Source organism: Rosa rugosa, chromosome 6 (assembly GCF_958449725.1).
Source record: "Rosa rugosa chromosome 6, drRosRugo1.1, whole genome shotgun sequence".
In the NCBI taxonomy this organism is placed as follows: domain Eukaryota; kingdom Viridiplantae; phylum Streptophyta; class Magnoliopsida; order Rosales; family Rosaceae; genus Rosa; species Rosa rugosa.
In genome coordinates, this window is record NC_084825.1 from 12,057,884 (window position 1) to 12,081,979 (window position 24,096).

The 24,096-nt window shown below is 39.7% G+C and overlaps 1 protein-coding gene and 2 long non-coding RNA genes across 3 annotated transcripts; all 3 read right to left on the bottom strand.

Annotated features, from left to right (window-relative positions):
• Positions 1–250: 250 nt before the first annotated feature.
• On the bottom strand, positions 251–4,751 carry LOC133718005 (uncharacterized). The gene is made up of 3 exons (XR_009850061.1): positions 2,312–4,751; positions 1,441–1,517; positions 251–518 (listed from the first exon to the last, which is right to left on the bottom strand). It is a non-coding gene; the product is annotated as an uncharacterized LOC133718005 (long non-coding RNA).
• A 2,062-nt stretch (positions 4,752–6,813) lies between these two features.
• On the bottom strand, positions 6,814–9,851 carry LOC133718618 (uncharacterized). Its single transcript, XR_009850417.1, has 3 exons — positions 9,253–9,851; positions 8,382–8,458; positions 6,814–7,459 (listed from the first exon to the last, which is right to left on the bottom strand). It is a non-coding gene; the product is annotated as an uncharacterized LOC133718618 (long non-coding RNA).
• Positions 9,852–17,902: 8,051 nt separating this feature from the next.
• On the bottom strand, positions 17,903–23,884 carry LOC133715831 (65-kDa microtubule-associated protein 5). The gene is made up of 10 exons (XM_062142490.1): positions 23,662–23,884; positions 23,130–23,582; positions 22,828–23,043; positions 21,843–21,998; positions 21,586–21,745; positions 21,328–21,479; positions 21,080–21,167; positions 19,000–19,073; positions 18,821–18,895; positions 17,903–18,485 (listed from the first exon to the last, which is right to left on the bottom strand). Exons 1-10 carry the CDS (start codon positions 23,728–23,730, stop codon positions 18,225–18,227), a joined length of 1,704 nt encoding a protein of 567 aa, XP_061998474.1. The 5' UTR covers positions 23,731–23,884; the 3' UTR covers positions 17,903–18,224.
• Between the last annotated feature and the right edge of the window lie 212 nt (positions 23,885–24,096).

Below are 24,096 nucleotides of genomic sequence, written 5' to 3' on the forward strand. Positions count from 1 at the left end.
GGTTGGCAATCCGCTATTGGTGATAGGGACTGGTGGGATCTAGATTGGCTGGATCGTGCTTCTCCAACAGGAGGTGGCAGACCTTTAGGTTTGGATGACAGCAGTGATGGTTTGGTGGAATGGTGGAGTTCTCTCAGCGAAGGCACTGACATGTCCATTATTGACACCGTCGTTGTTGGTCGGGACAAGGTTGGCCGTGATCTAGTGCAGAGTTTGGTCCTCGATGGTGGTTGTCACGCCCCGAATTTTGAATAATAAATTCAAATCCGAAACATGAATTAAACCACTTAATCAAATAAACGTTCTGAATTTTTTTCTCAATATAATCTCACCACAAGGTACACAAACTCCAAATCTCGAAACCTCGAGTTCATTATTACAATTCACTCTCACAAGCAATATTGTAAAGCTCTAAATGAGCATAACACACCTCACAACTTACAATTGCTGTAAAACTCTAACAATTGCTCTAACCGCACGGTCACCGTCCTGGTTCTCCTGTCCTGTAGGATTACCCGCTACACAATTTGAATAGTGTACCGGGAGTTGCAACAACACAAAACCCGGTAAGCTTTTGACAGCTAGTATGAGTAAACAAGAAAGAACTGTTGATTTATTAAATTACAAGACCACCACAAACCCACGTTACTTTCTCACTCTCATATATATATATAGACACTTATGAGTTACTCTCAATTTAGCTCATAAGATCACTCACTCTCATATATATATATATACACTTATGAGTTACTCTCAATTTAGCTCATAAGATCGCTCACTCTCATATATATATATATATAGACACTTATGAGTTACTCTCAAATTCGCTCATAAGATTTCCCAACATTTGGTAGACAGACTCATATATATATATAGACCCTTATGAGTTACTCTCAATTTCCCTCATAAGGTTACCATATATATATTGACACTTATGAGTTACTCTCAATTTCACTCATAAGGTCACTCCACATTTGGCAGACAGACTAGAGCTCTAACTGAACGTAACCACTCGTCCGGCCACAGACGTGATTACGATTTAATACTATTAATAACCACCAGCCCGGTACGAGAGCGTGATTCACTAATAGATGCCATGGTCACCTCGTGACCTAGTGATCTCCACAGATCACAACAATTTATTGTTCCTCAACAATAAAACTCAACACCTCTCACAATATATTGTTTCTCAACAATAAACTCAATACCTCTCACAATATATTGTTTCTCAACAATAAACTCAATACCTCTCACAATATGTTGTTTCTCAACAATAACTCAACACAACTCCAACAATACATATTATTTCACGTAATAATATATATACAGACATTCACACAGGAATGTCTAGTAACACCAACAATAGTTCATATGATTGCAACAAAATAAAGCAATTAATTGTATTGGGTTCGTAATATGAACCACGTGAGGTTTACTCACCTCGATAATCCCGCTGCGTCTTCAATTCAGCTCAAAATACGATCCACAATCGTCCACCAACTCAAACCGTCAATCACCTAGTCAGATACGATCTTAACTTAGCAATCATTCATAAACCACACATATACGGAAATCCAACGGTCGGATTCTAATTTAATGATGATCCAACGGTCAGATCGAATTTATACGATGATCCAACGGTCGGATCCTAATTATACGATGATCCAACGGTCGGATCAAAATTATACGATGATCCAACGGTCGGATCAAAATTATACGATGATCCAACGGTCGGATCCTCACGGATCGCCCTTAGGATCATCCTCCAAAATTATCACAAAGATCCAATGGTCAGATCTTCTTGAATCACTCTAACAAACATCTCCATAAAATTATACGAAAATCTGACGGTCGGATTCTCACGAATCGCCTTCCGAATCATTGTTTTACATTTATACGAAGATCCAACGGTCGGATCTTCGCCCATGACCACACAAAGCCACTGGGACAGTCATAAGATCATCATATCCAAATTTGAAGTAAAACCGATGGTCAGATCCTCACAGATCGTAAACCGAAGATAAAACGTAAAAACGTTAAATAGTAACGTCAAAACATAAATTCACTATTTATCAACGTTTTCTAAAATGACCTTGTAATATATCAAAACGCTCGTAAGGATGCGTAGATCATCACCTAGATAATAAAAACTCAAAATATGGTCGAATACGCCGCCACAAGCGGCGGTCAGTGGGCGGTCAACGGCGGTCAACGCGGCGGTCAACCACCTCCTCTGGCCACCAAATTTCATCCACAGCATCATCTCAACATTTCCAATCACTTTCTCAACTGTGACAAAGTCAGAAAATACCTTGAAGTAGCCGAACAATTAAGCACTCCGATGTACAGTGAAATTTTCCAATTATGCTTTCTTCCTCCATGCTTCGATCTGGGTTATGAGACTTGGCGAGCATGAAGAGCGGCTTAAGGCGCTTCTAATGGACCTGGGTTTATGACTGGAGGTGGCCGGAAATCGGCGTTGACTAATTTGCTACAGTAAAAATGTTGGCTTCGATCTCCACATTTCCGGCCAAATCGTCGTAAACAACTCCCACATGCGTGATAAGGAGGAAGAGACGAGTCTATCGATGCTCGCAGCTCGCCATTTGGTGGTCTAGAGGTGGTGAAAGAGGAGGTTGCAGAAGAGAGAAAGAGAGAGTTGCAGAAGAGAGAGACTGAGAGAGCACGGGGGAAGGAGAGAGAAAAGAAAGAAAAGTTACCTGGCTACAGTAACATTTCAAATTTATACCAATCTACCATAAACAGTAACTTTCATATTTTGCTTATAACTTTCGCATACGAACTCCGATTTTTACGTACCACATATGCACGCACTCGGTTTAATGTCCTCTACAACTTTCATGAAGGAAGTTTTCCCAAATTCCCAATGTATAAAAAGTCACTTTTTGAGACCCCCTAAATAACGTTCGTTTTTCGAAAATTAATCGTTCGAACTAATTCCACAATTCCTCCGAGCCTCGTACTCGCTCCCACTATCGTGAAATCATTTCTAAAAATCCACATAATTTAATTTGGATTTTTCGGGGTATTACAATCTACCCTCCTTAAAGAAATTTCGTCCCGAAATTTAAGCGTAAGTCAATTCCTCTCGATTAAGGTTGACCTAACTATAGAATCTCCATCTTTTCCAAATCTGTAGTAATCTACAAAGCCTCTGCCCTTTGTATAAAAATACATTCCTATGGCCACTAAATCCTTTCATCACAAACGTAAACTCACAACACAACTGCTCAACATCACTCCACATCAATTACACAAAATCATCACATGGATCATCACATAGATCATTACTTAGATCTTCACAGAGATTATCTCATAGATCCTCACATAGATCTTCACCCTGTACTGGCATACAAGCACAGTAAACACTCCCACAAAGCGTTTCGCTACTCAATTAGCATCACTCAAAACAAATCATTCTCCAAAGCACGCCAATAAAACATGTGACCCAGTGATGATGACTTGGGCTTGCTCAATCCTTGGGCTAAGCATTAAGGCTGGCCAATTGAGCCGAAGAAACCGAACCATCCACATTTCGAACTGGCCCAAACCACTTTGGGTTTAACATTTGGGCCTACTATTCGGGCCGAACGATTGGGCTTAACATTTGGGCCTACCATTTGGGCCTACCATTCGGGCCGAACAATTGGGCCTACCAATCGGGCCGAACAATTGGGCTTACTATTTGGGCCTACCAATCGGCCCACCAACTTCCAGCTCGGCTACGGTATGAAATTGTACATACCGTATATACGTATGCATACCGTACAGACCGTATATACGTATGCATACCGTACAACTGTATATACGTATGTATACCGTACAGACCGTATATACGTATGCATACTGTACAACTGTATATACGTATACATACCGTACAGACCGTATATACGTATGTATACCGTACATACCGTATACACGTCCGTATATCAAGCATATACGAGATCCAAAAATATTTGTAAGAGGTAAGGTTCGAACTCCCGACCTCGAACACGAAGGTTTTGCTCCCAACCACTGAAGCAAGAGCTGCCTTCATTAATATATGCTCACGTGTTATATTTATTATGTCATAAGCGACATAAATAAAATAACGGGGAAGGCAAGGTTCGAAACCTCAACCTGCCGCACGAAACCTTTGTCCCCCAACCACTGGAGCACAAGCTGTGCTTAATATAATGTGTACAAATTTTATACTTATTATGTCATAACGAACATAATAAAAATAAACGAGAGGCGAGGTTCGAACCTCAGACCTCTTGTACACGAACTGTACACTCAACCACTCGAGCACGGCTGCTCACGTTATTATCCATACAAATCCTTTTATTTAAACCAACTGTTTCAACTGTTTAAACAATTCGGCCCAAAACATCCAAGACTGTTGCAGAAACCCAGCCCAACGTATCCAAAACTGTTACAGAAATCCGGCCCAACTCATCCAAAACTGTTTCAGAAACTCGGCCCATCATGTCCAAAACTGTTTCTGAAACTCGGCCCATCAGGCCTCCACCCACAGCTACAGTGATGCCTTGATCCGAGACAGGCCCAAGTACGGCCCACTTGTGTCACGGCTTATCCCTTCCGTGATTTACGGCAGTCAAATCTGCTTTCGGCTACAGCTGTCTGCCACAGCGCCTCGAGATTCCCTCGGTCCCCTTACACGCTCTCCACGCGCCAACAGCTTTTCCGGGTTTCGGGGCGACTTTAATCCAACGCGTGGATTGAATCTCAGAGATCGTCCATCCAACGGTGGAGATCTGCTCACCTCGTTCTATAAATAGGTGCATCCTGGAGAAAAACTGTTCACACCAAAGAAAATAAATTTTCCCCAGCCATTCTCTCTCAAACTCTGCAGCCTTCCTCTCGAAACTCAAATCCTTTCTTCATCAATTTCAATCCTTCTCTTCTGATCTTCTCTCCCATCTAGTTGATTCAATCCCATCTTTCCTCTGAACTTTCAGATCTTCAATCTTTTCCTCCAAATCTTCAATCCTTCTTTCTCAGATCTTTTCTTCCATTTGAAGATTCGATCTCATCTTTCCTCTGAGAATCTCAGATCTCCAATCACCAGTTCAACAACTCCAATCCTTCTAACAAAATCTCCCTCAAACACTAAACCATGTATTCCTCGATTTCCACATCCTCTCACCCCATGACCCAAGAGCCACGAACTCTGCAACTAATGGAGCTCCAAACCCCGCAACAAATGGAACCACAACAACAGCAACCAACAGAGGAGGGAGGAAACACCCAAGCAGCTGGAAGTAGTGCCAACATGGATTTCTGGCGAAGCCGTACCAGGTGGATTCCTACTCCAGAACAAATAAGAATCCTCAAGGATCTTTACTATGTCAAGGGATTTAAGTGCCCAACTACAGAGCAGATTCACGAGATCTGTCTCCAGCTGAACCAGTATGGGTATGTTGAGGGTAAGAACATTTACTTTTGGTTCCAGAACGTCAGGGCTCGAGAGAAGCAGATGAATAGGTGTAATCAGGCTGCTCCAGTGCCCATGAGAACTAGTTCTCTTGGTACTGGTAGATCCATTGATCTCAATTTTGGGTCCACTGGTTCTACTGGTGCTGGTGGATCCATCGACATCAATTTTGGGCCAGCTGGTGGATCCATTGACATCAATTTTGGGTCCACTAGTTCTACTGATGATGGTAGATCCATTGATCTCAACTTTGGTTCCACCTATTCTACTGGTAATGAAGGATTTATTTACTTAAATTTTGTTTCGTATTCTTCCTCACACTTCAACACTAATACCAGTACAACTCTTTTGGCACAACAGGAGGACAAACATCCCTGCAACAACGAGGAGGAGATCACCAGGAGGTTCAAACTCTTCCTCTGTTCCCCGTGCACGGCGAGGACGTCTTTGGTAACCTGAAGGCTACTTCCGAGGAAGGTAGCGCTTTTGGTTACTATTCTGGTGGCTCAGGCGGTTACCACAGTGGCTCAAACGTTTCTCTTGAGCTCAGCCTCAACCCATCCGGAGCTGCTGACTAGGCTTAGTATAGCATAGTCCTCGTTTCCCTTTTTGTAATATAAAATCAATAAGATTGTGTGCATGTTTTCTTTTTCTTTTTTTGTTTAACCACAACAACACCAAGGATCGAACCTTGGTCACTTAATACTCTTTTCAAAACCATCGAGACTCTGCTGCACACATCTTTCAAAATGATTTATCACAAACAATCATTCAAAACCTAGCAATCAATTAAGTCACACAGAGGTCAAGCTAGTATCCTCTGAGTCAAACCAAACACAATAATTTCGTCGCTAGAATTAGGGATTAATAAAGCTAAACACTTCCTGAGTTAGCTAGGAAAAACCCACATCTTTAGAGTTACACTTACAACTCTAAAAAAAATCTCGATCACTCCATCTATCAATTGCTTCAACAAGCAATATGTACCATCTTAGCATCCACTAATCGATACTGGTACCACACTCAGTATCTCACCCACGAATCACCTCACTGCTCATTTGGTGGTAAGTCAACATCTAGTGGGTCAAAATTCTGTGATTATAGCACTTCACACTAACCACGTCATAATCCATAATCTGTCCTCACAACAGTATCTGGCCTCATAAATTAGTTATACAACCCTAGCACTCCTAGAGTTGAAAACAACGTTATTACCTAAGCTCATACATCAACACAATGTCTCTTCACAGTCAATCCTATCACGAGGTCATATCAATCTTTCCATAAGTCAACCTCTACCTCTACCTCACCGACTCATCAGAGTTCAACCCAAGAATAACATCCATCACATCAACTACAGGTAGACTAGGCAACTCAACCTCTAATGCCTCCACCTCATCCTCAACTGTCTCCATAGAAAGGTCATGTCCCTACATCAGACTCGACCTCTACCTCACCGACTCATCAGAGTTAAATCCAGAGGTTCCTATTCCTCGAAGATCACAACTCGCGGAAACTAAACTTATTCTAATACGAACTTAGTAGACAACTCTACCGTCCTACGGACTTACACGTTGTCTAGACCCCATACTAAGACATACCCAATGATTTTACCAGTACCGAAGAGTATATGATGGGGATCCGCTGCAGACGGGCCATCACTCGGGAGGTACTGATTATCACCAAATATGTACCTTACGCTCTGATACCAAACTGTCACGCCCCGAATTTTGAATAATAAATTCAAATCCGAAACATGAATTAAACCACTTAATCAAATAAACGTTCTGAATTTTTTTCTCAATATAATCTCACCACAAGGTACACAAACTCCAAATCTCGAAACCTCGAGTTCATTATTACAATTCACTCTCACAAGCAATATTGTAAAGCTCTAAATGAGCATAACACACCTCACAACTTACAATTGCTGTAAAACTCTAACAATTGCTCTAACCGCACGGTCACCGTCCTGGTTCTCCTGTCCTGTAGGATTACCCGCTACACAATTTGAATAGTGTACCGGGAGTTGCAACAACACAAAACCCGGTAAGCTTTTGACAGCTAGTATGAGTAAACAAGAAAGAACTGTTGATTTATTAAATTACAAGACCACCACAAACCCACGTTACTTTCTCACTCTCATATATATATATAGACACTTATGAGTTACTCTCAATTTAGCTCATAAGATCACTCACTCTCATATATATATATATACACTTATGAGTTACTCTCAATTTAGCTCATAAGATCGCTCACTCTCATATATATATATATATAGACACTTATGAGTTACTCTCAAATTCGCTCATAAGATTTCCCAACATTTGGTAGACAGACTCATATATATATATAGACCCTTATGAGTTACTCTCAATTTCCCTCATAAGGTTACCATATATATATTGACACTTATGAGTTACTCTCAATTTCACTCATAAGGTCACTCCACATTTGGCAGACAGACTAGAGCTCTAACTGAACGTAACCACTCGTCCGGCCACAGACGTGATTACGATTTAATACTATTAATAACCACCAGCCCGGTACGAGAGCGTGATTCACTAATAGATGCCATGGTCACCTCGTGACCTAGTGATCTCCACAGATCACAACAATTTATTGTTCCTCAACAATAAAACTCAACACCTCTCACAATATATTGTTTCTCAACAATAAACTCAATACCTCTCACAATATATTGTTTCTCAACAATAAACTCAATACCTCTCACAATATGTTGTTTCTCAACAATAACTCAACACAACTCCAACAATACATATTATTTCACGTAATAATATATATACAGACATTCACACAGGAATGTCTAGTAACACCAACAATAGTTCATATGATTGCAACAAAATAAAGCAATTAATTGTATTGGGTTCGTAATATGAACCACGTGAGGTTTACTCACCTCGATAATCCCGCTGCGTCTTCAATTCAGCTCAAAATACGATCCACAATCGTCCACCAACTCAAACCGTCAATCACCTAGTCAGATACGATCTTAACTTAGCAATCATTCATAAACCACACATATACGGAAATCCAACGGTCGGATTCTAATTTAATGATGATCCAACGGTCAGATCGAATTTATACGATGATCCAACGGTCGGATCCTAATTATACGATGATCCAACGGTCGGATCAAAATTATACGATGATCCAACGGTCGGATCAAAATTATACGATGATCCAACGGTCGGATCCTCACGGATCGCCCTTAGGATCATCCTCCAAAATTATCACAAAGATCCAATGGTCAGATCTTCTTGAATCACTCTAACAAACATCTCCATAAAATTATACGAAAATCTGACGGTCGGATTCTCACGAATCGCCTTCCGAATCATTGTTTTACATTTATACGAAGATCCAACGGTCGGATCTTCGCCCATGACCACACAAAGCCACTGGGACAGTCATAAGATCATCATATCCAAATTTGAAGTAAAACCGATGGTCAGATCCTCACAGATCGTAAACCGAAGATAAAACGTAAAAACGTTAAATAGTAACGTCAAAACATAAATTCACTATTTATCAACGTTTTCTAAAATGACCTTGTAATATATCAAAACGCTCGTAAGGATGCGTAGATCATCACCTAGATAATAAAAACTCAAAATATGGTCGAATACGCCGCCACAAGCGGCGGTCAGTGGGCGGTCAACGGCGGTCAACGCGGCGGTCAACCACCTCCTCTGGCCACCAAATTTCATCCACAGCATCATCTCAACATTTCCAATCACTTTCTCAACTGTGACAAAGTCAGAAAATACCTTGAAGTAGCCGAACAATTAAGCACTCCGATGTACAGTGAAATTTTCCAATTATGCTTTCTTCCTCCATGCTTCGATCTGGGTTATGAGACTTGGCGAGCATGAAGAGCGGCTTAAGGCGCTTCTAATGGACCTGGGTTTATGACTGGAGGTGGCCGGAAATCGGCGTTGACTAATTTGCTACAGTAAAAATGTTGGCTTCGATCTCCACATTTCCGGCCAAATCGTCGTAAACAACTCCCACATGCGTGATAAGGAGGAAGAGACGAGTCTATCGATGCTCGCAGCTCGCCATTTGGTGGTCTAGAGGTGGTGAAAGAGGAGGTTGCAGAAGAGAGAAAGAGAGAGTTGCAGAAGAGAGAGACTGAGAGAGCACGGGGGAAGGAGAGAGAAAAGAAAGAAAAGTTACCTGGCTACAGTAACATTTCAAATTTATACCAATCTACCATAAACAGTAACTTTCATATTTTGCTTATAACTTTCGCATACGAACTCCGATTTTTACGTACCACATATGCACGCACTCGGTTTAATGTCCTCTACAACTTTCATGAAGGAAGTTTTCCCAAATTCCCAATGTATAAAAAGTCACTTTTTGAGACCCCCTAAATAACGTTCGTTTTTCGAAAATTAATCGTTCGAACTAATTCCACAATTCCTCCGAGCCTCGTACTCGCTCCCACTATCGTGAAATCATTTCTAAAAATCCACATAATTTAATTTGGATTTTTCGGGGTATTACAGTGGTAGCGATGGTTGGACTACGGTTGAGGACGTCCAAGTCCCTGACCTTGCTAGGTTTTGCCCTAGTTGGGCCGTGTGGGCTTTTACAAGGAAGATGGCTGCTAGGGTTGCTCAAAGCTGGCTCTTTTGGGCTCCTTTCTGGGCCTTGGTCTTAGTGTGGGTTTTGATAGAGTGGACTCATATAATTTTTAACTTTGTATTTTTTCTTTTAGTTCTGGGTTTTTTTCAAGAAAAGATGATGGATTTATTGTTTTCTTATTTTTGAGTAGGGAAGATCGACAAGAAACAAGTAGCCTTATAGGTAGTTTTATTTCATTTCAGGGTTATTTAGTTTCTTGTTTTTGCGCTTAATCAAAAAAACTGGGTGTGGTTGGAGTATGCTAAGTAGTCTACTCGTGTGAGGGGTGTGCTAGGGTTGTGTGCTCTATGTAATGGCTTCTACTGACAGTTCTCTGGGCAAGTCATTATTGTACTGCTTGCTGAAATGACATAATGGGATTGACCTTTTCAACTCAAAAAAATAAAAAAAAATAAAAAAAGATAAAAATAAAAAAGATTTTGTATGTACATATTTGTACATTTTGACTAGATTCGTAATATATTCTACGTTTTTTTTTTCCTACTTTGTATGTCTAGGTAGGTCAAATCTCTACTATACAACTATAAGTATCTACTATATAGATAGAATTGAAGCAATAATGTTTGAATTTTTGTTCTAATGTTTTTCATCCTATAATGTAGGTATATAAGTAGTCGATATTTCTATACCTACATCTTAGGTATATTGATTTCATGGGAACACATTTAATCTTATATGTCTGAAAATTATTCATTGACGACTTGTAGATTTTGGAATTTCAATTTTAAATAATTCAGTTAGTAAATTTTGAATTATTTATCTTATTTGGTTCTAAGTGTAAAATGGACTATTAAAAAAAAGAAAATGGACCGCAACTGTTGCACAAGTACCACCTCTGGTGGTACCATCCCCTCTTCAGCCAAGTCCAACTACTCAAGGGGTTTATATGCGGAGTTTGAAATCCACAAAGCCCTCCCTACCTCCTGGTTTTGCTAGCCTGCTTTGGGAAAGCGTCTGGGGCTCTGATTCTCTAGACTCACCCGAGAAAAAGGGGAGGACTACACATGAGAGAAGCCTCTCCAAATCTGGTGGTGGATCGTGTTTTACCTGGTTCGGATGACATACTAACTAGGGAGATTGTTCCTACTTGACTTGATACACATTTACGCAAGCGTACGTATCGTTGTCAAGATAGGGAAGTATTATGCCCAAATTTATCGTACCATGGGGATTAGTGGCTAACCCACAATCCTTGGGTAATCGGAAATAAAGACACTTAGCACACAAAGAAAAACAGAAAAGAAATAAATAAAAATGTTACTGTAAGGCACCAAGCCTTAGCAATGCTCGGCTTTGATTTTCACCAAAGCCTAATCAAAACTAAGAGCCTAGTGGTTGTTATTTACAATGAGTCGAAATTGTCACCGATAATTGTAATTTAAATTTCTAATAACTAAAGTGCAAGAATTTAAATGAAAAACAACTAAATTAAATAAAGGAAAAGAAAAGTAAGAAATGAATATAAATATGGGATTGGTAGTTAGGGATGATTCCTAACCCTAATTCAATGCTCTCGATGCTAATTTGATTTACGTGCAATTTATTAAAGATGGTAGAAGCCGTACCCAAGGCTTTTCAAGGCTCAATGGCCGAAATTCCCTTTCATGGTATTCCTACTCCGGTTCAAGGGCCGTAGGAACTCACTTGACATGAATTAGAGCCGGTTCAAGAGTCACTAACTCATATCAAGAGGCCTAGAGTTCGAGGAATTAAGCAGCCAAGCTCACCATAATTGCGATCAAGCTAATCATGTAGTGAATCATGCTTGTATTTCCCACGATTATTAAATCAGGGTTCTAGCTCTAAAATCTAATGATGTCATCCCCTAAATTTTAATCTAGAAATATTAAAACACATACCCAAGAGTTGACAATTCCTAAGCATATGCATTCTAATCAATTATCACAAAACACAAGCATCCAATAATTAACAAATTCCATACATAAATTAAATTAAGCATCCATTACATCAAATTTGGGCTAGGGCACACAACCCTAACCCCTAACAAAGAAATTACTCACAACCCATAATTATGAACATCAAAGATACAAAATTCAAAGAGAAAAGATTATAGAAGTGTAGGAGAAAACAAATGTAGCCACAATTAGCTAGGAAGCTAATATGATTTCCCTTGGATTACAACTCCCACAAATACCTAAAACTTGAATCTTGTACCTCTTGATGTCTCCTTGAAGCTTGTGTGAGAAATTCTACAAATACCCAAAAAAAAAACTAAAGCTACTATGAAAAATGGAGGAAGAGGATGGGAAATAGAGCAGCCCAAAGGACTGCTCCCTTTCGTAGTGTGCGGCGCTGTTCTCCCCAGGAAGAGGAATGGGGGATAATAAATATATGTGGTCTGGGTGTGTAGAGAGAAAGAAGAGGATCCGAATCCATTTTGTGTGGCTGCTGTCTTGCACAAGAGGAGGAAGAGAGATGGATAGAGACATGTGGCAGCACGGGATAGGAGAGAGGAAAAAAAATAATAATAAAAATAAAAGAAGAAGCAGCACGTGGGATAGAAAGAAAAGGAGCTGCTTATGATATTGCTGACGTCATGATGACGTCATCACTGTTCAGATTTTTATTATTTTTTTTTCTTCTTCTTTTCTTTCTCCTTTCTTCTTTCTTTCTTTTCCCCATTTTTTTCTTTCTTCTCTTCTTCCTCAATGCACTTCCACACATTATCAGAGGTGGTTGGATTCCGCTCCCTTGATGGTGTTGACCACGGTAGACCCGCATTGACTTTTTCGTTCTTTTGTCGGAAACTTAAATTTTCTCTAATTTAATACAATTTTCTCTCGTTTCCGTAATTCCACTTATTTTCTACAACATAAATAAAAATGGATTAATTACATATTAATTGACATGGGGATTTGCTTATTTATAGTGTTTTAGATATAATTACACGCATATAAATGCGTATAATCACAACTATTGTCACATCTATTCTGACTAGCTTCTCAGCCAAAAAGGGAAGGAATTAAGAACTGACTTATGGGTGGTGCTCTGAGGACCAAAGCGTCTTCAGGTACCAAAAAGAGATCTTGTGCCTCTAGGAATCATTCCCTATGGAGAAGGATACTGTTTTGACCCTTGTTGGGAGTAATTTTTCCCCCTAAAGGCAAAAAAAATCAATGAATAGGTGGTGAGCGCAGCTCTCAAACATGCTTTACTTGATCGATTGGATTAGGAGACTCATTCAAATATTTTGATAAAGTAACTCTATCACACAGTTAGATGGGAGTATGAGCGTTCTGATTAATTATTTTGCTCTGTACTCTCTAATTTTTTTTGTATACTTCTAGGCGAACATGTATATGTAAGTGTAGCATTATGTGTAGGGAACTTATATTTATGGGCCCCTTCGTGGAAGGCTAGCTCCTTTGTAATGTTACTAGCTTGATAATAAAGTTATCGTTTCTACTAAAATAAAAATAAAAAAACATCATAACCGCCAGTTAAGTCGCTAGTAGGCACCTCCATCCTTGACCTACCAACCTTTGTTGCCAAAATCACTAATGCCATACCACGCTAGATCACCCCAATTAAAACACTAACCCGATAAGCACTACTAATGAGATCCAAAACAAAAACAACAAACTGAACTTCAATCCTCCCATTGTTAGCAACCACCAACGCCATTGCTACCAACGCAAACTAATTCTCACATTCAAATATAAGAAAAAAAGATCACTCCACCCATTGGTGGCAACCACTAAAGCCACCAACGCCAACCAATTCCCCATCCGAGTGCGAAAACCAAACAATCAACCCTCCTATTAGTGACAACCACCAAAGTCATCGTCACCAACACCAACCAATCCAATCAACCAAGCCAATGAGATCGAACACATGGCAAGACTCAAGAAGCCAAACCAAACCCCACAACAAGTCCCAAGCAATCAAGAAACAAAGCACGCCCCAAGGAATTACTACTTACTACTCTGCGATTGTACAAGTCATGCGGATTCGCATATCCATCCTTCTCAAGACCATAGTCAATGTGGCGGTGGCGGTGCCAGTTCGCACTCCATGAGAAATGTAGTTTGATGCATGAGACATGTAGAGGACAATGAGAATGCACCATCCTTATACATGCCCGAGTAACCAATATTTCAAAGAGTAACCAATGTTCCAAAAAACGCATTAAAAAAAATTTAAAAAAAAAAACAATGTTTCAGAAAAATGTGCCTCAAAGGTCTAAAAGCTTGTTTTTTCTTCTATTTCGCCTAAACTTCAATGTCAAAGCCTCAAGGCTAACTAGATCCAAAAAAAAAAAAGCCTCAAGGCTAAGCCATTTTTGCATCGTTTCGTATTATCATTCTTTTTTTTTTCCAAACCTAGCCGCTCTCTGCTAGGGTTAATTTCTAGGGCTAGAAAACAAACTTGTGCTTCCATGGATGTGGATTTGCTCAGCTGGAATTGCAGGGGGATCTGCAACGATGCAACTGTCCGAACGTTGAAGGATCTGTGTGCACAAAATCGGCCACAGATAGTTTTTTTTGTGTGAAACAAAGATTAGTCGGGAGGGAGACTTCGAAAGGCGACGTGGGGCTTTGGGTTTTGTCCATGTTGAAACCGTGCTTAGTGATGGCCAGTCTGCAGGCGTAGGTTTGTTTTGGAACGACAATGTGCACCTGCAGATGGGCACTAGATTTTCACACCACGTGGATGCGATTGTTGTTGGAGAATCTAGGGTACCATCATGGAGATTCACCGGGTTCTATGGTTATGCTAGTACCGGGGAGAAGGATCGTTCTTGGCAACTGCTAAGAGATCTCTCCAATCTCGATTCGTTGCCATAGATTGTGATAGGGGATTTCAACGAGATCCTAAACAATAGTGAGAAGATTGCGGGGCCTCTCAGAGCGGACCGTCAGATGAGAGGGCTTCGGGAAGTGTTGGGATATTGTGACCTGCTTGATTTAGGGTTCCATGGAGCTATGGCCACCTGGTGGAATTCAGAAACCCTACTAAGGTTAGATAGAGCTGTTTGTACACCTGCATGGTTCGATGTTTTTGGGCATTCAAAGCTTTTCCACCTTGCTCCGTCTGATTCAGATCATGTTCCTCTTCTGCTTTGAGCTAGTACGACCCTAATTGTTGTAAGATCCAAGCCTCATCGTTTCAAGTTCGAGGCGTTCTGGTTACAAGATCCAGATTGTGACGGGTCAGGGAGGCTTGGTGTATAGATGTTGCTGGAACTCTAATGTTTTACGTCACTAAGAAGCTTATGTATACCGGATCAAGCTAGATAAATGGTAGAGCTAGACAGTTGTAGATGCTGGGAACACCAATTTTTGAACCGGTCCAATAGGAGAAGAAGGATTTGATGGATAGGCTCCAGAGTTTATTGTATCAAGAAGAATTATTTTGGAAGCAAAGGGCTAAGATTACTTGGTTGAAGGAGGGAGACCAGAATACTGGTTATTTTCACCGAAAAATGGAGAACCGAAAACGCAAGAATATGCTGCAAGGATTGTTTGATGAGGCAGGAAATTGGCGTGAAGATGATGCTGGGATGGAGGAAGTTAATACAAGCTATTTTATGAAGATGTTTACGGCATCAGAGGTTGATTTCGTAGCTGTGGGTAGGACTCTTGCGGCTATTGTTCCTTCTGTAACTTCTCAAATGAATGAACAGTTGTGCGCTTCGTATACTTTGGAGGAGGTCCAGTTTGCTCTTTTTCAGATGTATCCGATTAAATCACTTGGACCGGATGGGATGCCTCCCCTCTTTTTTCAACATTATTGGGATCTCATTGGTCATGATATATTTGCAGCGGTTCAAAACTTTCTCCAAACAGGCGACTGCTCAAGCAAATCAACTTTACACATATCTGTCTTATTCCAAAGGTAAACAACCCTAAGAATATGTCGGACTTGAGACACATTGCTTTATGCAATGTCATTTACAAAATATGTTTGAAAGTTATTGCTAATAGGCAAAAGGTAGTTTTACCTTTGGTGATTTCTCCTTTCCAGAGTGCATTTGTTCCTGGTAGATTGATCACATATAATATTCTTGTAGCAAATGAGGTGGCTCATTTTGTGCACAATAAGAAGGATGGTAATGATGGCTATATGGCTCTAAAGTTGGACCTAAGCAAAGCATATGATAGAATGGAGTGGACTTTTTTAGAAAGAGTGTTGATTCGTTTTGGCTTTGTAAGGAGCTGGATTGATGTGGCTTTGGTGAGGGGTAAGCCACGAGGATATGTTACTCCGACTAGGGGATTACGTCAAGGAGATCCCCTGTCACCTTATCTATTTCTCCTTGGAGCTGAGGGTTTTTTTGCACTGTTGCAACATAAGCAAGCCTTTGGTATATTTACTGGGATTGAGGTATGCCCTAATGATCCCTTGGTGAACTATTTTCTTTTCGCGGATGATAGTATGCTCTATGCTCAAGCATCCTTGGAAGCTTGTTATGAAGTACAAGAGGTGTTGGAGACTTATGGACGGGCTTTTGGACATTGGTTAATTTTGCCAAAAGTTCAGTGGTTTTTAGTAAGAATGTGACTGAGGATATGCAGGAGGAGATTTTCGGTCTATTGGGGGTGGAAGTCATGGACTCACATGAGAAATACTTAGGTTTACCGACTTACGTGGTCGTAAGAAAACTTCAACTTTACATTACATCAAGGAGACATTGGCGAAGAAATTGTCTGCTTGGCAAAGGAAGCTTTTAAGTGGTGCAGGGAAGGATATACTAATACGTGTTGTGGCCTAGGCACTACCTACGTATGGTATGAGTGTTTTTCAGTGGAACAAATGTGTGCAAGATTTTAGTGGGGTAGTACCTTAGACAAACGAAAGATTCATTGGAGGAGTTGGAATATTTTATGCAATCCGAGAGAGGAAGGTGGATTAGGTTTTCGTATTCAATTCTGCTATGTTGGCTAAACAAGCTTGGCATATTCTTAATGAGCCTTCGTCTCTTATTGCTCAAATGTACAAAGTGAAATATTTTCTGGATGGATCATTTTGGGAGGCTTTACCTCGTGCGTCTCCTTCTTACTCGTGGAGGAGTATATTCTCCACTAGAAACCTTTTACATAACAGCTACTATTGGCAGGTGGGTAATAGGTCTAGCATTGCCATCTTTACTGACTGTTGGGTTGCGGCTCTCCCTGATGGTAAATCTGCAGTGTCAGCTTTAGCTATAGCGGAGGTCAGTACAGTGAGTGACTTACAGTCAGTACAGCTTAAAATGTGTAAGCCGTGAGCTATGTTTTTCACACATTTGCGTCTTATGCTACATTTAAATCTTGTTTTTTTAAAGGGCCAAAATAACATCGTTTTGGTCGATCCATTTTAAACGAAAGACAACAACTTTCTCATTCTCCTCTCTCCTTTACCCAAACCGATGTCAATCCCTTGTTTATGCAGTTGATTGGCTCTAATTTAATTTGTATGCACTTTAATGACAATAAATAGTCAATTTGTCAACTATATTATTCAAACTAATATATATATATATGTAAAAGATATCGTTATTATTCAATGTATATTTTACGCTTCATATTTTAATGAGGCTGTCTCGAGAATATCTCAAATTATGTATTAGTGTTTTAAAACATTGTACAACATAATTTCCAGAAACATCGGGCAAACATCATTAACAAACGAATCGAAACACACTCCCATGCAGCTAGAGCAAGTCAAAACCTACCTTTGATTCTTGGCGTCCATGAATATCATTGTAGTCCAAGTCTGTCGTTAGTCGTTACGGCAGAGACCTCTTTGATTCCACCCACACACCGCCCCACAATGTCGCTGACACTCCCCCACGTATCCAAGTCCTTCACCTTCACCTTCACGCATCAAAATTAATATTTACCTGATAAACTGCAAGTTGTTTTATTCAAAATCAAAGTGAAATTCTTTTAGCTCTCCTAAAAGATACTATATATGTGGTGACTCAATTCCTTTCAACCCTTTCACCAAATCATTTACATTCTAATCATATAGAGAAACGGTCATCTTTACTGTATGTTTCAACAAGTAAACTAGCATAACACCATTTTCACATGCGTTAAGTGAGAATCATCACTACAAGCTATTTTCAAGGCAGAGAGAAGCCTCAATTTCTCCGAGCAACAGAATCATCCTTTGGAAGAGCAACATAGTTAACCGGTGTTATGTTGGCCCTCCCACTTTCTCTGCGTTCTTTTGCAGCTGACACTCCATGACGGCCCGAAGGGGTACTTGTACGACGACTAATTGGGGTCCCAATCATGGTATTGGCATTGGTGCTTTGTCCCAATGGCTTCTTTGTAGAGGGCCTTGAACCAAATAGTGCCTCCTGTTCCGTCGCATGTTGTTCTTGCAGACGTTTTTGCTCCTGTAAAGATTCAACCAGAGGCCAATTAATTTTCTGCTAAATTTATCTTTGGAGGTCAAATTACGTTGCATTATCAGAGAGAGCAGCAAAAATAACAATGAATAAGGATCATCAAGATCATCAGAGGAATTAAATATCAAGATTATAGAAGATCATTCTCGAATGGAGGGCCTAAAATCACCGAGTTACAGATAAATGAGATTATATAAACTTCCCACGTGCAATGGTTGCGCTAAGCAATAAAAACAATAACACAGGCAATGAAAAGACTTGATCTAATTGTTTCATCCCCATATCAGCAAAAGGGAGAGAAAAAGTAGCAAGTCCAAGCATACCCGAGATTTACGTTTTTCCTCCTCTCTCTCCTGCCGTTGTGCAGCGTACTCTTCCACGATATGTAAAAGGGGAACCTGGAATTCACAAAACTTTGTATTCATCAGAGGACTGAGAACAAGAAAATTAAACCAAAAAAAGAGATGACAATAAAAGCATCTAGTAAACCATATTGGATCACCTTGTCGTATAAGAAAGGGACTCCTTTCTCGCTCTCCCATGCTTTAACTCTGGCAGTCAGACTTTCAATGATAGCTAGACAGAAGAGTTTTTGTAGTTGAGAAAATTTCAATATTTACTAATCTATATGCATATAATAAAAACACAATGCAGGAACTGGGCAATGATGGGTCCATTTGACTTTCTGTTCAACACACTTTCAGTTGCATGAAATTAGATCATACACTTTGAAGAAGGCAACACACTATCACACACAGGAGAAGGTATAATGAGCTATTCGGATTTTCCAGATAGAAGTGCCTCTTAAAACTTTTCTATGCTCCACCAAAAATCCTCTCACTTCTAATCAATTATGTTCATTCATCATACTCCACATTACATTTAACTTTTGCAAGCTGTGGAATCTATTGCAGCTTGCAAAAGTGGGATGTTAGGCCTGAGGAGCATGGCCATCCCAAGAATTTCAGGAACTGCACTGGTGTGTGCGTGTGTAATTGTATTAAATGTTTATGGAAAAGTTGTACTTTAAGCTTACGTCCCCTCCCAACAAACTAAGTAAATAAGCCATAGAGAACTCTTAACATTTTTCAGTGTAAACATTAACATTCCTTTAATTTCCAGCCACATCAATTCACTGAAAACTTAGGAAAATCTATTACAGGCAAGTATTCCTAGCATCTCTTTGTACCAAGAATACAACAATAACCCAAAACTCGTTGCACACTTAATAATGCATCTACTAATTGGTTATGAGTTCTGACGGCATAAATAAAAGACACACTTGAAGTTAGTCAATCACTCAGCCTAGTTCATCTCAGAAAAGGAGACCAGATACAAAAGGGAATCATCAAGTTCTGAAAATTAGGGTTTAAATTGGGAAGGATCCAAAGGTTAAGGGGTCTGTTTCCCTTAGATACCCATGGCTGGGTATTTCCTGTCATTTTAACACAGCTTCTAAACTAAAGATCTAAGTAAATGGAATGCTCCATACTCCGACTGCCATCTCTTCATTTGCTTCTCTAAGCAATTTTCAAGTACTACCAGTGTTTTAGCCCATACATGTAATTTTTTATATTACATTTCGTGGTATCATCTCATGTCTTAACCAAATGATGTTTGGCAAAACATTTTTTACTCTATAAGCTCATAGCCCTCTATGCTTCAGCCTTAGAATTCAATAGGTCCTAGAAGCATGACACGCTTCTTCAATGGATGGGAAAACAGTCATAAATAATGTGTGGTTCCTGTGGTTGGTACTTTACAATTAAAAATAATCGAAGAAGAGTACTTTTCTAGAAAAGGTAGGGATAGGACATTGCTTCCTACTCAGTGCATACAGTGATAGTTTCATTGGACAAAAAGGTTAACTTACGTAGAACTGGAATTTTCAAGATGTATAAAGTCAACCAAGGAGACAATTCTCCAACATGCACTGTAAGCATATCCCTTTCCCGTTTACAATATATTACGAAGGGAGTCAATAATGGCTTCATACTTTCATCCTAACATATATTTCCAGTCAGAACTGACAACCAGCAAGCATGTAGATAATTATCAGTTATTCCAGTTATCAGTTTTTCAGGAATTTGCTTTTCTGCCCAAGGTCACACATGTAAAGCTTTGCCCACATTACACAAAACAAATAAGTATGCTGATCAATAGTTCTATGCATATACTTATCAGTTATTCCAAAGTCATCAGAACAAACAAATTCTTGTGAATACACAACATACCTAGACTATGGACATAAAGAGTACTACAAATTCTGTTATACATCAATGAAACGGTATAACCCTAAGTCTGCAGTAAGAAATACCAATATATCAATATAAGAGAAATATACAAGTTCCCCAATCAGGCGACATATGGAGTTATCTGATAATATACATCTAAAATGGCATACTCTAGTACCAATCAATGACTAGCATTATATAAAACCTAACTATTTTTATGACCAAAAGAAATTATCAACACAGTTATAACTCACAAAAGAAAGGGACAAGGAACATCTGGAAAACAGAAAAGGCATTACTGTTATATAACTAGATAAGAATTAGTCATATGAATGATTACAAGCTTACATGGTATTTTTCCAACCAAAATCCGGGCTTTCTCAGCACGCTTCAAATTTTTGTGTGCTCCTCTTCCTGCACTATATCGATTTTCATCCTGGAAGGAAAAGAAAGCAGATATTTGAAATAATTAAAAGGAGAGAAACTAAAAACTACAAATATAAAGGTTAACAGCTAATGCTTCATAAGTCAGAGGAAACAAATAGATGTACCAAACTAAAAATATTAAATTGTAACACTTTCTCAAATATTTTTACCTTTTCATACTCATCAAGCCACTTATCCTCCTCAAATGCAAATTTGCATTTCTCTACCTTATCCAAAATATCCTTTCTGCTTAAAGCTTGCTCTTTTGCCTTTACAATCTGATCATCCATGCTTGAAAGCAGATCAGACAAATTAACATTACCTGTTAAGATATATCCACAACATAGTCTCAAGGGCAGGTTCAACAAATAAATTAGAAAATCATTGTTAAATATATAAGATGCCTGAAAATAGATTAGTTTTAGGACCAGAATCTATGAGGCTGCTGAGAATCTGTCTAGCTCCATCACTATCTACATCCATGTGGACACCTCTATAAATTTCTTCGAGCTCATTTTGCCTCTTAAAGACCAACTCCTTCATCTTGCTGGCTTTCAAAACATTCAACCGCTCGACTTCAGCCTCAGTCTGGAAATAATCATTAAAGTTACCAAGTAATTAAAATTACAGTGCTCTTTAGTGCGCATGAGAAATTACATGGGACATTAAAGATAGTAATTTGCACCTGCTCAATGACATCTAGAGAAAGGCATCCATGCCTTGACAGCTCTTCAACTGAGGAAGAAATTAAGCGCGTAACATGGTCAAATTTGTTCCGTTCCTCAGTTGGTGTCTCCATGAGATTCCATACTTCTATCAGCTTGCTTCCAAGCTCTTGTAGCTACAGTACAAGATATACGAGTAAGAGGAATACTGACAGATGGAAAGTATAAAAAGCTAATGAAAACTGTCCATAGAAACAGACAGCTCTGCAACAGTATTCAAGCCACAAGTATCAAGATCAGAACTTTTAAAATGAAATTCTCAATTATATAAAATTTCATCATTTATAATGGAAGGCTTAAATCCCAGGTTCTACTAATTTAACTAATAACTAGTGAAATGAGGTTCCTAGTCACTAATTTCAGGATAAACAGTTCAAATGACTATGAAATTGGCCTAAATTTTCTTTTTTTCTCTTTTATATCCCAAGCAAAGGGGAAGAAAATTAGACATGCAAAATACTACTTTATTGGCCAAGCTCACATCTCTTGGTAACTATGAGTAGTAGATTTCAACAGTCTTTCAATTCTCTATAAAATTTCATCGCATCTGTGGGGTACCTTGCAACTTCAACAAGATAGAAACCAAATGCTGACAAGGAATGTGATTAGTAAAGCTTCAGGTCTATACATCCTAAACAGCTTCAGACACAATGAACAATGATGTAGGGCAACAAAAATAGGTGCAGTAACACCATTTAACATATATTTGTAATGTTTCAAATCCAGCATACTAAACCTTGGGTTTTGGAAAAAAAAAACAAATAAAAGATAATAATTAAAAAGTTTACAGGAAGATACTGATGACAGCAAAATCAGGACATTGATATAACTGTAGTAGAAAGAATATACTTGAGTGCTGGTTTCCACAATACCAGAATGGTTAATTCAGCAAAGTCACGCAATAGGAGCTAATGAGAGAGAGAGAGAGGTACAACATTGAGTCACCTTTTGCAGTCTCTGCTGTTTCTCTTGCTTCAGCGAGTTGGTCAGCGCGGTCAATCTAGCAAGAGTGTCATTGCTGATGCTCTTGGAATGAGCGGCGGACTGATCACTCAAGCTTGGGTGGACTTCTTCGAGTGTCCTAAAGAAATCAATGGACATTACAACTGAGAGGTCATGGATGGTATTGACGTGACTATTGACCTTCTGTAAACGTAAAGCCTGCACCAAAAATACATCAAGTGAAAACCCAATTACAAACACAAGAACTGAAATTTCTGACTAACTAAGCAGAATAGACTCAGTACCTTTTCTTTGTGAAGTTCGTCAAGGTGGGACTTAAGCTCTCCCAACCTCTTCACAGTCAAATCACGCTCATCGACTCCGGCATCCTCACAGGCATTCTTAGCCAGGCCGTTCCCGGCTATTTCAGACGAAATCCTCGCAATCTGTGTTTGAATTACCGAAAAGTCCCTCACCCTTTCCTGCTTCTTCAAGCTCAGTTCGTCCAAAACAGGCTTCACGGCGGATACCTGGTCCCTGAGGGTCCCTCTTGCCCTTGGAAACGAATTAGGTTCTCCGAGAGCGGAGGCGATGGCGGCGATTTGAGCTTGGCCGTCGGCTAAGGACTTGTGCAAATCAGCCCTGTACTTTCTCGTCATTTCCACCTTCTTCCGATAGATGTCGAGGCACTCTTGCTCGAGTTGGAGAAGCATGGTGTCCCTCTCACTGTCACTCTCCCCAATTTCGTCCCAAATGATCTGCGAAATCCCCAAAATCAAAGATGAGATTCAAAATTAGAGGGCGTGGAAAGAAGAGAGGGGCGGCGGAGGAGTGTACCTGTAGTTCATGGAGGAGAGAAGCGCAGGTGGTGCGGGAGGGAGAAACGGGCGGCGGCACCGCCGACATTGTGAAGGAGGCGACGTCGTTTCGGAGGAAAAACCTAGAGAATTGGGGGAGAGAGGAAATGGGTCGGGGGCGTTAGAATCTGGGTTTGGGAAATGTGTGTGTGTCTCTCTCTGTGTGTGTGTAGTTGGATTTGGTAGATCCCTAATTATCACGGTGGGATAATGTTTAGAGTTCCAAAAGGCAAGTACGGATTTATCGGTGGTTTTGGCGCCAAAACCATCTCCTTGCTTTTTCTTTTCTTTTCTTTTCTTTTTGTTTTTGGTTACAAAATCTCCTTGCTTTTTCTTTTCTTTTTTTCCTAAATTCTAATTTATTTTTGGGATCTTGACCAAATGCACCAAAATTGGCCAAATTTATCCCACTTAC